The sequence below is a fragment of the Schistocerca americana genome, chromosome 3 (genome assembly GCF_021461395.2).
Source record: "Schistocerca americana isolate TAMUIC-IGC-003095 chromosome 3, iqSchAmer2.1, whole genome shotgun sequence".
Taxonomy (NCBI): domain Eukaryota; kingdom Metazoa; phylum Arthropoda; class Insecta; order Orthoptera; family Acrididae; genus Schistocerca; species Schistocerca americana.
Genome location: NC_060121.1, coordinates 556,223,606 through 556,240,207, shown reverse-complemented (window position 1 = coordinate 556,240,207; position 16,602 = coordinate 556,223,606). Strand labels below are relative to the sequence as shown.

The 16,602-nt window shown below is 43.3% G+C and overlaps 1 protein-coding gene across 3 annotated transcripts in view; it reads right to left on the bottom strand.

Annotated features, from left to right (window-relative positions):
* LOC124605402 (gamma-aminobutyric acid receptor subunit beta-like) overlaps positions 1-15,617 on the bottom strand; it is a 287,077-nt gene extending 271,460 nt beyond the window's left edge. For 2 of the 3 annotated variants that reach the window (XM_047137046.1, XM_047137048.1), the window contains exon 1: positions 15,220-15,617. In XM_047137046.1, the coding sequence (XP_046993002.1) occupies positions 15,220-15,299 (80 nt within the window). In that variant the 5' untranslated portion in view covers positions 15,300-15,617. The remainder of the gene's footprint in view (positions 1-15,219) is intronic. The other variant, XM_047137047.1, reaches the window with a different exon arrangement.
* Between the last annotated feature and the right edge of the window lie 985 nt (positions 15,618-16,602).

Here is a 16,602-nt window from a genome sequence, read left to right as displayed (position 1 = left end):
TATTTACGGATGACGTAATTGAGAATTTGACTGAGACGATCACATTCTCTTAGGCTCAGGAACTTATTTCCTAACCGCTCGATTATTGTTTCGCTCTATGTCCACGCGCAGTCTACGGGAGGTAGAGATCCTGAGTATTTGCTATTCTGTTAACTAGGTGCAGAATGAAAAAGAAATAGTTGATCGTTAATAAACATTTCGCCTATTTTGTCTTCGTTTCTTAGCTTTAGGAAACCGGATCTTCCGCCTACTACGCGTTTAGTAGCAGCCAGCCCAAACGAAGCAACAGCCAGGATGCAGATCGAGAAAGGTTTAATTTTACTTCATTTTTAGCCGTTCAGCTATTCTGACCTGGCGCCCACTGTTCGCCAGCAAAACGACCGACATGATGGAAAAGCTCCTGGAAACAGATCGGCAAAGTTCCAGCAGCGATTGCAGCTCACTGCGGCTTCCACCAGACGTCTGACTTCTGCTCTTGATAAGGTGCCGAGTGAGATAGTTGAACACAATGGCTGCACAAGTTAATTGTAGAGCGTTTGTCTGATGTTATAGCACAGAAAGGAAGTTTAAGCGGCATAAATAAACAGTCTCAGCAAGATGCGAAATGTTTCATGCATCAATATCTAGTGGCATCTTTCACTACTTACAATATGTAATACTTATCGGAATAATATGGAGAACAGGTCAGCGGAATTTTACTCGGTATGTGACAGTATATGTAAAATATTCACAAATATGGTAAGGCCTGAAACAAGACCATGATTTAAATCAAATTTATCGATTAAGAATTTACATCTGCGTACATATTCTGCAAGCCTCCACACAGGGCACGGCGGAGAGGAATGTCTGCAGTCAGCTGGATTGGATGAGGAAAGTAGCTTGTTGGTCTAAGGGCGCCGGCAAGGTAGCTCAGCGTGTTCGGTCAGAGGGCTGGTTGCCCTCTGTAATTAAGAAAGAAAAAAAAACAAGTAAACGAATCAACGATCAACTTCAACGGGTGCCATGTGACGTCCGCCCAGGCCAAACGCAACGAACAATGCCGAAATAAAAGGTGGGGGGGGGGGGGGGGTATGATTGCTGGTTTGGGAGTAGTAGGTCCCAGGTTCAAATACCGGACGAGGACGACAGTTTTGACCGTCCTGAAGAAGCTATCTATTCTGGCAGTTCCGAGAAAATCGCAAGAGAAGTTTTACGAGTCTGTTATCTGACTGATGTATCTAAGCAAATGGACTGGCTGTGAGAAGTCATTGGGTTCAAGTGAATAGTGTTCGCGCTGTGCATGAGGATCGCGGACGAGGCGACGGTTCGAATCATTCCAAAACAATTTTTTTATTCCGTATTTTTTTATCACTGGTCACATTATTTAATTCATATAACATGAAGGTGTAGCGAATTTCGTATGTTATTTGACTACTTACTATTTTTAATTAAATTTTCAAGCACGGGGACAGGCTTCGAAAGGCCGAATCTGACCTCGATAAATAATGATTCGAATGACGTTTCTCAGTAATATAGTAAGACACGATGTGCCAGACCACAAGAGTAATGTACAATTACTCGTCGGATGTGCTCTTGAACATCACACATTGCAGGATGGTATTTGTCATACAGACATGGAAAACATGAATTGATACGGCATATACTATATCGAATGAATTCAGTTTTCGCGCATTTACTGGGAATGTTCATTCTAAGAGAAAGCACGCCATGTTGACGTTTTGAAAAATTTCTCTTCTTCCGATAGAATATATTAAAAATTAAGTTTGAGCTGGAGCCAAACCGTCGCCTCATACATGCTCGTTTGAACGAATCTCGAACGCTAACCACTTGACCGCCACGAACTCTTTACATCCGGCCCTACGTACAGGTACATAAGCCACATACCAGTTACTTAATACTTCCTTTGCTATTTTCTCGAAATGGCAGAATAGTGCACCTTACTACTTGCATATTTTCTTGTTTTAATGGCGTACTAAAGATGTACCAAGTTTGAAGTAAATCTATTACCCCAACGTCGCGCCCTCCGCTTCTCAGTAGTGTGTCGCGAAAGTAACGTTTTCATCCCTCCAGCGGTTCTCATTTGAGTTCACGGAGTATTTCCGGACGACGTGTGTCCATCGGAGACATCGTCATAAGTGCCCCAGAGAAGAGTGAGAAGACCGCTCTTGTTATCTATAAACATAAAAGAACCAACGGATAAGGTAAGCAGTAGTCCGTGTCAGTTTGCTGATGATCCCGTAATGTACGGGATAGCTCCTTCTTTGAGTAACTATAGAAACATGCAGGGTACCTCCTGCTTAGATGAACACTCGTCGCCCAGGACAACTTACTGGGTTCTTTTCGACTGATAAAAGCCGCGACAGCTGTTTCAATACGATTTCGTGTTATTACAGTCACATCTTCAGGTAACAGTTTTAAGGACATTATGTACTGAAAGGCTAACAGTTTCCTACCTGAAGATGTGACTATAACGCCACGACACTAGTCGTGTTTAATATAGCGCTTTGATGCGGCTGTTGCGGTTTTCATCGATTGAAATGTATCATCACAGGCGTGGTTACCCCTCGTACCAAGAGATTTGTAACTTTCTGGGTTCTATTACTTAAAACGATTTACAGTCTCTCTCATATCTGAGAACCTATTCCCTATGCTCAGACCTTCGTTAACGGTCTACACTTTGGTACTGCGTCAAATGCGTTTCACGAATCTTGGAATATTCAATATGCCTGCTGGGTTTTATTCATGGTTCTCAGGATAGCCTGCGAGGAAAGGGTAAGCTGATTTTTACACGAGCAACGCTTTCTAAATCCGTGCTGATTTGTGCATAGCTCTTCTCTATCATGGAAATTTGTTTTGTTGGATCTTAGAATGTGCTTAAGAGTTCTGCAGCGATCCAGCGTTAAGAATATTTGTTTGTAATCTTGCAGATTACTAATAATTCACTGTTGGCACTACACATGAAGACCAGTAACGTCCTCCGGGAATTTGCCAAACCCAGACACTTGCATTGGTTCTTCATAGGTTACAGTGTGTTTATTCACTCCAAATCACTAGTTTCCAGTCATTCACTGTCCACTGAAATCACTCTTTACAGCACCCCAAACGTCGCTTAGTGTAGACTACAGAAATGTGCGGTTTATGAGGAGCTGCTCAAGTATACTTCTTACCTCGCTACGGACAGTCACTGTGCAAGCTGGACTGCAGATAGCATTTTGGAACACACGAGTGGATCCATCAGCTGATTCCATGTGATTTCTTACAGCTAGCATCCGAAACGCTCAATGGTTCTTGACATTCATACATGATGTCTGCCTGGTATTGATTTAGTTGCGGTTGCCCCTTCGCGTTTCCACTTGACGATTATATTTGGAACTGTCGAATCGGGCAGCCAAAGTGGTTTTAAATCTCCCTGATGGATTTCTTGCTCAGTTGAGATCCAGTGAATAGTCCACGATCGAAGTAACTGACCTCTGCTGGCCGATCCACTCAGTTATTACTGCTGCTCTACTAACCACACACTGCGCTTTGCCTACTTTCCTACTGGCAGGTCCACCTCTCATGACGTGGAGTGGTCAATTTCTTATTACTTATGGGTATTCTGACACTTTTGATAGACAGTGAATGTTGCCATAAAAAGCAGACTAGCACTGGCAAAAAGTTTACTCCTGGTCAACAATAGTCTACTAGTATCAAATATAGGTCTTCATTGAGGAAGACATTTCTGAGAACATACGCTTGGACCACAACACTGCATGGTAGTGAGAGATGGTCTGTGGGAAAACTGGAACAGAAGACAATAGAAGCATTTGAGATGTGGTGCTCCAGAAGAATGCTGAAAATTAGGTGGACTGATAAGGTAAGTAATGAGGAGGTTCATCATAGAATCGGCGAGGAAAGAAATATATGGAAAACAGTGACAAGAATGGACAGGATGATAGGACATCTATTACGACATCAGGCAGTAAATTATATGGCACTAAAGGGAGTTGTAGAGGGTAAAAACGGTAGAGGAAGACAGAGATTGGAATACATTCAGCGAATAATTGAGGACATAGGTTGCTACACTTAGATGAAAAGGTTGACACAGGAGGAATTCGTGGAGGGCCACATCAAACCAGTCACAAGATTGACCGAAAAGAAAAGAAAAGTACTGGCTGAAAACAAACTTGCTCTGATACTCCGTCCGTCTTCAGTAACTGTCTTGTACGAGATGGTCACATACAGGGGGTGTATAAAGCTCTGTAAACAACTCAGCCGGCCGGAGTGGCCGAGTGGTTCTAGGCGCTTCAGTCTGGAACCGCGCGACCGCTACGGTCGCAGGTTCGAATCCTGCTTCGGGCATGGATGTGTGTGATGTCCTTAGGTTAGTTAGGTTTAAGTAGTTCTAAGTTCTAGGGGACTGATGACCTCAGATGTTAAGTCCCATAGTGAAAACAAAAAAAAAAAAAAAAACAACTCAAGTATAACATAGTACCACGGGTAATGCTGTATTGGAAACCCGTTCGCATTCAGAGCAACTTGCTGTCTTATGGAAGGGATAAATACAAGTCCTGTAATGTTTTCAAGAGTGCTTTACATCAGTCTTTCTGCAAAATAGTGCCAAGTCCAGGTAACGATGATGAAGGTGGATAGCGATCGGGTACCCTTCTCCCCAAAGGCTCAGTAATATTGAGATCTTGTGAGTGTGGTGCGATAGTTCATCCTCGTGTTCACAAAATCAGTCATGGACAATGAGAGTCGCGTGAACACGTGCCCCGTCACCTTGGACCTCAGCATAAACAATGGCGAACGAATGTTGTACCGTGGGAGGGATCTGATCACCCAAAATGGTCACACAGTCGTTGGAGTTAATGCTACATTGAAGCGTGGGAATACACGATATGGCTGTCCAGATCATCACGGAGTGCTCGATATGGTCCACTCTTGGGAGGTCAACTTGGCCAGAAGTTGGAAACAGTGTCAAACACGACTTATCCGATCAAATGACTTTCTTCCGTTGCTCCATAGTGCAGGTTTTACGGCTTCGGCGCTACCTTTCACTGTTACGGTAATTTGCATAACTGACGAGTGGTTTCGGAATCCCAGCTTGCCTTGCAACTGCCTGCTTATGGAGTTCCCTTAGCGTTGTTTTGGCCCTGAAAGATTTCGGGAGTGCGATGTTCTGTTCTGCAGCGGCTTTTGCAGCTGTCTACTTCGTATTTTCCCTCACAATCCTCTCGAGCGACCATCACTCGACACACACCTTCGTCCGCGTTGCGACTTAGTGGACGAAGTTTCTCCGCTTCCCCTGTATATAAATCTTCGGCGTGGTTCCTCTTGAAACAACTAACACTTCTGATACTTTGGTTGCGTAGTAACGAGTACCAACAATTTGCTTCCGTTCGACTTCACTTCAGTGCCGTAGACTTACATCGACACACAACATTGTTCTGGCTGCGACTGACAATTGCAATATACTGAGTGTATTGCACAGGAACAATTCGTAGTAAAATACAAAAGTACAACCTGTATGTTTAAGCATGCATTTCTTGCGGTGTTTCCATATTTTTGCTCAATTCCTGCGGCTCATCCTAGGGTTAGCGCAGGTGTTAGTGTTCGTTGTGACTGAAAACTGACGATATTAAGGTGACTGGGTTGTAATGTCTAAAGACACGTAGAGTTATTGTTTCTGGAACTGAATGTACAGGATCAGAAATGTTAAATCGTTGTTGTCCACAAAGCTCTCAGAACCGGCGTAGTATCGTCGTTGCAGCCTTGCCTTCACTATCTACTAGTGCCACGCTGTGGTGCTATCCTTATGGCAGCTAAACTCGCGATCTTCATAGAAGACTACTTAATGATATGATCATTACATACCTAGGTCTAACATTCTTAAGCAACACAACTATAATTTGTATAGGTATGGTAACAAGGAAGAGGAGAGTAAAAGTGATTTGAACCAATGAAAATTCTGCTCCTGATCTTTCTGCTTAAGACGTAATATTCAGAATACATTCTGTAGCGACCGACAGAGAATATTCGTGCTTAATAGTGAACAAAAGCCAAAAACACTTCAGCCACGACTCTCTACCAAAGGGATGTTCCGATACTACATGGCAGGGTGTAAGTAATGTCACTTAGAGAATAAAGTTCGAAAATTCACTTGCAGACACACCGCACATTGATGGGAACCGCGCCCAGCGTTCTGTCGCAGTGAACTGACAACATGCTTCACGGCTGCCTATAGACTTTCGCCATATAATGGATAAGCAAGGCTCAGCACACGCAGGATTTAAACGAAACCAAACACCTCAATTTCTAGAAAAGCCAAAGCTTTGTGCTGCTTTTCGTAGTTGAATTAATTGGCTGTATCTCGAAATCCATCAGTTTTCAAGTTTTAAAAAATGACAGTCGAAAGACACACATTCGAAGACATACACATTTTTCTTGAAACATGTTTTCTGCGAACAGAGAAAGAAAAGCCATCATGAGAAGCTCTTGAGCGTACGGATGGTAAATATTTTAGCGTATTATAAAAACATCTTCAGTCTCTCTCTTGCTAGTAGTACGTACACTGGTCTGCAAAAGTTGAGGAACAAAAGTAGCTTTGATATAATGTATCTTGCCAAGTAACACAGCTCGATGAAACGTGGACAATACATACAAGAAACTGCTAGAGTATAGTACAGAAGCTAAGTGAAAGAAATACTCAATGAGACCAACAGAAATTATAATTTTATTCTAAGAAAATAATTACACTGAAGTCATCGCGATTTATAACAGGTCCCTGGACAAAAGGCGTGACGTTGTTCTTTATAGGGTAAGTGGTCACCACGGACAGCAACGTGCCCTCACGCTGGATACAAGGTTGGTAAGGAGTCCTTGTGGTATGGTGTTGCACTGCTCCTAGATCGCGGTTGACAGCCGCCGGATGTTGGCTGCATGTGGAAGGGCTGCAACACGTCTTTCCAACACATCCAACGCATCCACCATGCATCAAATGGGATTTAAGTTGGAGAAACTGGCAGGCCACTGCATTCGCCGAACATCTTCTGGTACCAAAAGACCATCCACCTGCGCTGTTCGATGTGGTCGCGTATTTTCATCCATAAAAAACGAAGTCAGGGTCGAAGGCGCCCCTGACAACACGCACATGGGGATTACAGTACCACAATAACGTTGACCCGTGGGTGTATAGTGTTCTAAGATTTAGAGGTCAGTACGCCAAAGCAACGTTTTACTTCGCCACTCGATAACGAAACGATCATGTTCGCCGATGTTGCTGGGTGTATTACGTGTTCCCACAATTCGCCATGCATGGGCCGGGCCAAAACCACGGCTCACAGTCGAACTGAATCTCTTCCAGTCCGATTCCCGGCTGGCTCGGAGATTATCTCCGACCAGGGACTGGGTGTTGTGTTACCGAGCGAGGTGGCGCAGTGGTTAGCACACTGGACTCGCATTCGGGAGGACGACGGTTCAATCCCGCGTACGGCCATCCTGATTTAGGTTTTCCGTGATTTACCTAAATCTCTCCAGGCAAATGCCAGGATGGTTCCTCTGAAAGGGCACGGCCGACTTCCTTCCCCGTCTTTCGTAATCAGATGACCTCGCTGTTTGGTCTCTTCGCCTAACCAAACCAACTCTTCCAGTCCGACAGAGCGAGGTGGCGCAGTGGCTAGCTCACTGGACTCGCGTTCATGAGGACGACGATTCAAACACACTTGCGGCCATCCGGATTTAGGTTTTCTATGATTTTCCTAAACCGCTCTAGGCAAATGCTGGGATGGTTCCTTTGGAAGAGCACGGCCGAATTTCTTCCCCACCCTTGACCTAACCCTAGCTCCTGCTCCGTCTCTAATGATCTCGATTTCGACGGGACGTTAAACCCTATCTTCCTTCCTCTAATCCGAGAAGAGCACGCGCATGCAGTGGTCGTTGGTCCTTGGCGCCCTCGCAAACAGTGAGGCCGATGCGTGGCAGCCAACGGCACACAATGCACTGCTCGTCGGTCTGAGACCACCGTCACCACGCAGTCGTCGTGCCACTGTGGGGCGCGAGACGGACACCCTGCAGTCTAGTTAAATATGGTTGCAACTACACCGGCTGTTTGACGTGGGACCCTTCTTACGTACTACACAACGAAGCGGTCATCTGCTGCTGTAGTTCATCGTGGTCGATAATTTTCTGCTTAGGGAAGCAGTGCCTGTCGTTCGGAACGCTCCTCGTGCACGTGAACAACGCTGTGAGCCTTACCAAATTTCTGGCCTACACCCGTCACACTTCGCCCTTCTTCCAGTTTCCCGATGGCCTTACCCCGTGTGACGTCACCCTGATGTTGTTTCCAGGCCATGTTGTAACGAATAGCTGTTCATTGATTCATACGCACTGTCTTTTCCTGTTCCTTCAACTGCTTCGTTTTCATATTTCGATCTACGAGTATACCCAAAAACGATAACTGCAACATCACCGACCCTTCTAAAGGCCGATTAACGTAATTACGTAGGAAATGATAAGTTTTGGCCTTCATTGTACATAAACAGTTGACTGATCAACTTTGCATTTACAACACAGTCACGATAAATAGTAATCAGCCTACCGAAAGTACCATAGTGTATTAACTGAATTAATTAAAGTGGTTGATGATCTCAAACAAGCCGTGAGCAGACGCGAATCAGCCATTATAGGATTGCTTGTTACCAGTAAAGTGTCTGACAGCATTTACCTCAATGTATTCCTTTTGAAGATTAATCCTTTCGTGGTTAATGAGGCATGTACACCCACTAAAGTAATATGCAGTCCTGAACGTTGGGACGGAGATAACTCACATCTCTCTAGTGCCAGCATGTAGCAAAATGCTTTCGTAACTTGGAGGAAAATACTACGGACCATGGGAGGGATATAGAGGAGGCTGTGAGCGATCAAATGGGCGGCGTGTGTTTATAGTGTACCTGTTCCATGAAAATCAGATCAAATCACCATTTTCTCCATTCCAAAAGTGTTCGAAGTAACTAATTGTGGCCGGCCGGTGTGGCCGAGAAGTTCTAGGCGCTTCAGTCTGGAACCGCGCGACCGCTACGATCGCAGGTTCTGCCTCGCGCATGGATGTGTGTGATGTCCTTAGGTTAGTTAGGTTTATGTAGTTCTAAGTTCCCCATAGTGCTCAGAGCCATTTGAACCATTTTTTTAACTAATTGTGTTTTTTTACACACCATAGACATTATTTTAAAAAATTACTACATATCTCAGGAATTCTGCTGGTCTGTACATAATCAGTATGTAGTGGGGCATATACGCCCCAGAAAACTTCATAGAATATGTGTGGTATGTTAAAGCCATCTTCAAATGTTATATTGAAAAGTTGTGTGCAATATGTCATCTTTTTTGTTTTCAGGAAAATAAATGTTTTGGTACTGGTTTATTATATTTTTTTCTGTAACTTCCATTCTCATAAAATGTTTCTAAAATTAAACGTTTAAGCCTGACAACCCTAGGTTCATGTGAAAACATGGATCTAGTTAGTTTCATGGGAGACACATGTCAGACTTCACCGTCTTTCAAAATCAGTCAGCTTAAATTTTTTTGGTAAGGAAAGTGTATTATTTATCACAGAGGAAAGCGGGTTTTGAGCCTTTATTTTTCAAAAATATGCTAAATAAGTTTTATCCATGAAATAGTTAATTTCTAAAATATTGTGGAACTGTGTTTGGACAGCAAGCTGAGAAAAAGACGTGACGCAGTCATCTATAGATCACAGACATCATCACAGTAAGTTATGCTCTACATAGTGCGTTAGGGTTCTCATCACGCTTCGTAGATAACTGGTCAGCATAGATGGCTGTCATGCAGAGGACCCGGGGTCGATTCCCGGCACTGCCAAGGATTTTTCCTCGGTGAGAGGCCAGCTACGAGGTGCACTCAGCCTCATGATGCCAACTGAGAAGCTACTTGAACGAGAAGTAGCGTCTCCAAGGTCTAGAAAATCGGCAGGCAGGAAAAATGTCGGGGAGAGCACTTTGCAGACCGTGTGTCCCTCCATACTGCATCCACATCACGCCGCAAGGCAGACAATGACACGGTGACCGGTAGACATCCCTTGGGCTTCCACGTCCTGGACGAGCTGCTTGATTTCTTTAGTCCCCTAAGGTTCAGTGCTTTGCCTGCTGCCTTTTCCCTGCACACATATATCAAAGATATTCCGGCTGTGTTAGATTCTTATCAATTCAACTGACAATATAGCATAAATTATACCTAACGTTCCGAATGATTCAGTTTTTCCACATATTGCTTATACAGGGTCGTCCATTGATCGCGACCGGGCCAAATATCTCACGAAATAAGCGTCAAACGAAAGAACTACGAAGACCGAAACTTCTCTAGCTTGAAGGGGGAAACCAGATGGCGCTATGGTTGGCCCGCTAGATGGCGCTGCCATAGGTTAAACGGATATCAACTGCGTTTTTTTAAAATAGGATCCCCCATTTTTATTACATATTCGTGTAGTACGTAAAGAAACAGGAATGTTTTAGTTGGACCACTTTCTCGCTTTGTGATAGATGGCACTGTAATAGTCACAAACATACGGCTCACAATTTTAGACGAACATTTGGTAACGGGTAGGTTTTTTAAATTAAAATACAGAACGTAGGTACGTTTGGACATTTTATTTCGGTTGTTCCAATGTGTACCTGTTTTGAACTTATCATTTCTGGGAACGCATGCTCCTACAGCGTGATTACCTGTAAATACCACATGCAATAAATGCTCAAAATGATGTCCGTCAACCTCAATACATTTGGCAATACGTGTAACGACATTCCTCTCGACAGCGAGTAGTTCGCCTTCTGTAATGTTCACACATGCACTGACAATGCGCTGACGCATATTGTCAGGTGTTGTCGGTGGATCACGATAGCAAATATCCTTCAACTTTCCCCACAGAAAGAAATCCGGGGACGTCAGATCCGGTGAACGTGCGGGCCATGGTATGGTGCTTCGACGACCAATCCACCTGTCATGAAATACGCTATTCAATACCGCTTCAACCGCACGCGAGCTATGTGCCGGACATCCATCATGTTGGAAGTACATCGCCAGTCTGTCATGCAGTGAAACATATTGTAGTAACATCAGTAACATCGGTAGAACATTACGTAGGAAATCAGCACACATTGCACCATTTAGATTACCATCGATAAAATGGGGGCCAATTATCCTTCCTCCCATAATCCCGCACCATAAGTTAACCCGCCAAGGTCGCTGATGTTCCACTGTCGCAGCCATCGTGGATTTTCCGTTGCCCAATAGTGCATATTATGCCGGTTTACGTTACCGCTGTTGGTGAATGACGCTTCGTCGCTAAATATAACACGTGCAAAAAATCTGTCATCGTCCCGTAATTTCTCTTGTGCCCCGTGGCAGAACTGTACACGACGTTCAGAGTCGTCGCCATGCAATTCCTGGTGCATAGAAATATGGTACGGGTGCAATCGATGTTGATGGAGCATTCTCAACACCGACGTTTTTGAGATTCCCGATTCTTGTGCAATTTGTCTGCACCCGATGTGCGGATTATCCGCGACAGCAGCTAAAACACCTACTTGGGCATCATCATTTGTTGCAGGTCGTGGTTGACGTTTCACACGTGACTGAACACTTTCTGTTTCCTTAAATAACGTAACTATCCGTCGAACGGTCCGGACACTTGGATGATGTCGTCCAGGACACCGAGCAGCATTCATAGCACACGCCCGTTGGGCATTTTGATCACAATAGCCATACATCAACACGATATCGAGCTTTTCCGCAATTGGTAAACTGTCCATTTTAACACGGGTAATGTATCACGAAGCAAATACCGTCCGCACTGTCGGAATGTTACGTGATACCACGTACTTATACGTTTGTGACAATTACAGCGTCATCTATCACAAAGCGAAAAAAGTGGTCCAACTAAAACATTCATATTTCTTTACGTACTACACGAATATTTGATGAAAATGGGGGAACCTATTTAAAAAAAACGCAGTTGATATCCGTTGGACCTATGGCAGCGCCATCTAGCGGGCCAACCATGGCGCCATCTGGTTTCCCCCTTCAAGCTAGACAAGTTTCGTTCTTTGTAGTTTTTTCGTTTGATGCTTATTTCGTGAGATATTTGGCCCGGTCACTATCAATGGACCACCCTGCATATAACGTGTATGTTGACGCCATACTACTATATATAAATGGCAACCCTGCCACTGTCGCTTCTTCCGTTTTTGACCTGAATATGGCCTTTGATCAGTATCAAAGCGGGCGGGAAACCTAAGTCTTAAAGTAAAGTTCCATAAGCCAAAAATGAGGCTCATATCGCTCCGAAAGCTCTTAACCATTGGACTCCCCAGCACTTTCTTCTCATGTCAAATACTTATCTTTATTCCGTAATCGCAATACAAGATTTGGTACCTGCAGCACCTTGGCTGTACCTATCATAATTATAAATATTTACCCCTCTTCCTTTTCGGCTATACGTTAGCCGCTGATTCAAAATCATGCTGTATCAAAAGATATCTAACGATTTTCCTTTATCTTCGACGTAGCTTACCTGTCTGCATATCTCACTAGTTTCCCTCCAGTGCGATAGACAACTATTGGACAGGAGGGAAACTAGTGGGATATCAGCGCTGTCCCAGACTTCGTTAGCCCTCTTACCGTTTCTTTCTTCCTTCCTTCTGTTTCTTTTTTTCCTCCGTCTCTTTTTCTCACTTTTCTAGGAACAATTTACTTCTGCAAATTTAATCTTTCGGTACTACTGCCTTTTTGTTCGAACTACTTTACCCGCATTTGACAGGAATCTTACATTATGAGAAACGTACTTAAACGAAATTCAATAGCACCGACATTACTATGATTAAGTCATTACTATAAAATAATAGTAGTAATAGTTATTAATATTAGCGTATTATTCGATGTACAATGTCCGTTATGTTAAATGTAAAAAGAAATTCTAATAATCCCTGGTTGATAAGGAGCTAAGGTACTGCCATTGTCACACAATATAAATGCTCAAGTAATTAAATAAAGAATATCGTACAATAGTGCCCACGTTTGGTGAAAGTACTGCTTACTAGTCACAGAATAAATACCTCAGCTCTGTCAAAACAAGGAAGTAGTAACATAAGAGAAGAGAAATGTAACTAGAAATAATGGGGAAGCGTCTCATTCAAACAAATGAACGTAGCCTTCTCCCAGCTGTATTTTAGTGCGTAAAACAGCTGCTCAACCTGAAGCCTTTTGTGTCTGAATGAACCAGTTGCTTCCTTTTTAGCTTCCTTATTCCGTAACGCTGACTTTATTAATGGCTAACACCAAACTTTGCAGTGTTTAGAAAAATCCCAGTCACTTCCTGTTTTCATATTTTAGTAAGTTTATGCAAATCTCTAGACTGGGTGTTTATTATTATTATGTCACCATTACTTGTATTAATGCATTTCATATTTCAAAGTTTCTTTATTATTTTTCCTTAAAAAACTCATCAATATGTGGTGAATGGCTTTATGATATTTTGTGATATGCACACAACAATAAATATTCACGATACACATGAACGTCCACGAATTACAATAAATGTTTGTGTCATAACATCGAAACACCAGTCTAAAGCTATTCCAAAAGTTTATTTATAGACCTCTGATCTTTGCATGTCTGGATCTGTTTTCATTTTTAATTTTGTATTCAGGCATTTCATATTTCAGAGCTTCTTTATTTACTGGCTGTCTTTAAAAATGTTCTCAGTATGCGACGAAACGCTCCATGATAAGGTATCATACACACAGAAGATCTAGGGAATAAAAGTAATAAATAAAATAGGCCATACATGTGATGTTTACGTCATAACATTGATACACCAACTTCAGACGATTCCAACACTTCAAGTATAAACCTCTGGTCCCTGAGTGTCTGGATTTCATTTTAAAAAAGAATGTATGAATTCTAATTCATAGTTATATCGAAGCAAAACTTGTACACTTTGCATTTTATGTGTGTTTCTGTTGTTTTTGTGAGTATGTATTATGGTAGAGCTCAAGGCAAAAGTGGCTCGAATTTAGATTTTTTAGATTTTACATTTTTTGTCATCGATTTCCGGATTGAAATGATGAAAACAGGTGGCAAATTATTCGAATAAAAAAATTACGCAACGCTATTGTAAATATGTAAATTTTCTGTCAAAATCTTGTTAATAACTATTAAAAGTAAACATAAGAAGAGTGTTATAACGTTACGCTAACTGCGCTTTCGGTGTGCATAGCTGCAGCGTTTAGTACTGTTGAGAATAATCCGAGACGATCGTATTAGTGGCTTTTTAAAAATGAAACAGAATATTGTATTCTGTGACTAATGACATACGTATTGGAACCATTGTTTCTGTGCGGAGCTGGTCTGAAAAACCTATGTTAAGAAAGGAAGTGATGATTCTCTCTCAAGAATGTATCTGAGCAGTCAGTGATTAGTTTGCTACTTTAAGAAAAGTTATTTTTATAATTTTATTTTTGATAACACCAGGAACATTAAATTAATTTAGATATTTTTTTCCACATAGGAACCACAGATTTTCGCGTGTTTTAAAATTTCTAAATTGTCTTCAAAAACACACACACACACACACACACACACACATACACACATGCGTATGTGTGTGATTAGTGTCAGTTACATCTGTTTGTCACAGTTTCTTTCAATCTCTGCTACGGTGCAAATGTTAGATGGTGGTCTGTACAGTTTAGCATGCTGTTGATTAAACATTTTCACGATTATTACATGTCACCAGTAAAATTTTTATGTCCGCTATTTTGCTGACAGTCCAATCGCAGATCACGCTTCAGAAACAAAAGAAGGTAAAATCTATGACGGATGTTTAAAAAGCGTTTCATTCTGTCAAGATATTTCCCACATTAAAAAGAAAATCACTTATTTTCAGTGACTAAGACACAGACGGCAAGCTTACACAATAATGAGATTGGACTCGCCACAGCCGACCAGGTAATAGTTCAAAGTTGCCTTACTTTTGCAGATCGTTGGTAGTGAAAATTTTTAATATTGATGATACATTTGAGATGTTGAACAGTTACGTATGTTTAAAATTTAACGTTTTGATTGTAATATCGAGCTAAATTGTGAGACACGTCTAGCCTCGTGTGACAGTTATATTATCGGAGAAACGTGAACGTCAGAAACGGCAGAGAAAGCGTGACTACTCACCCTGCCGAGGACACCTCTGCCGCCGTCCATGCGAAGGTGAGGAGACATAGCAAGCTGGCAGCCGCCGTGCCCCTCAGCATCCTTCTCGGCGTTCCACGTTGTCAGCCCTCTCAGCGAAACCGCAGAGGCGGCGGGACTTCACGTCACTTGGTTGACGAAAGGCATCGCATGGCTGTCACACATGTTTACGAGAATTCGGGATCGGGGGCAGTGGCGGTAGGCAGTCGCCGGTGCGCGTGGTGGGCCAGCGCTCGCAGCAGCATCTCAGGCGGCAGCGTCACATGGGGCGGGCGTATTGTGGGGGCTGCGAGCGGCGTGGAATCTGCACGAGCGCTGCTCCGGGTTTCGGCACTGGGCGAGGAAATTGGCGGCGGGCGAGCGCGCGCGTGTGTGTGCGTGAGTCGGCGTCCTCTGTGTGTGTGCGGCGGAGGCGGCGCGCCGCCACGGCGCATGCGCGGACGCGACCGCAGCATCGACGCTGGCGACGCCGCGCCTCGCCGAGGGAGATGCGCCGCTGCCGCTGCCGCTGCCGCTGCCGCCACGACCACAGATGGCAGCACGCGCGAGGGACCGCCTCCGGATCTGCTACGTCGTTCCTACCATAAGACCAATTTGAAAAATGTTGTTTCTACAGGGTCCACAGCCGTGACAACATTCTTGAGAAGAATTTCCACTTGCTGACAAACCCGGCATTTTCCGGGTATTAATTCTTCCATTTTTCTATTGTAAACGAAAACGTATAAGTACTATTGTAGTAGACTTGGTCGGAGATGATTCAGGATAATTACCGTACGCTGTGTGCAGTTACTTCAAATGTCCACAACGCGATTTTGTAAACGTCTCTATGCCAACGCTTCTTCATAGCTCTATAGATCTATATTTTCGCCTATGGCCGTTTGCGCGTCGCAATTGAAAGCTGTCAAATCACCAACTTTCTCTTCCGACTGCGTAAATAGATCTCGCCGCAAAGAAAACCGCCTTTGTTTCAGTGATTGCCACCCCAACTCGCTTATCATATCAGTGACACTCTCACCCATATTGCGCGATAACACGAAACGACCTGCCCTTCTTTGCACTTTTTCGATGTCCTCCGTCAATCATACCTGGTAAGGATCCCATACCGCGCAACAATATTCCAGCAGAGGACGGACAAGTGTAATGTAGGCTGTCTCTTTAGTGGGTTTCTCGCATCTTCTAAGTGTTCTGCCAACAAAGCTCATTCTTTGTTTCGCCTTCCTCACAATATTATCTATGTGGTCTTTCCAATTTAAGTTGCTCGTAATTGTAATTCCTAGGTATTTAGTCGAATTGACAGCCCTTAGATTTGTGAGATTTATCGTATACCCAAAATTTATCGCATTTCTTTTAGTACCCATGTGGATG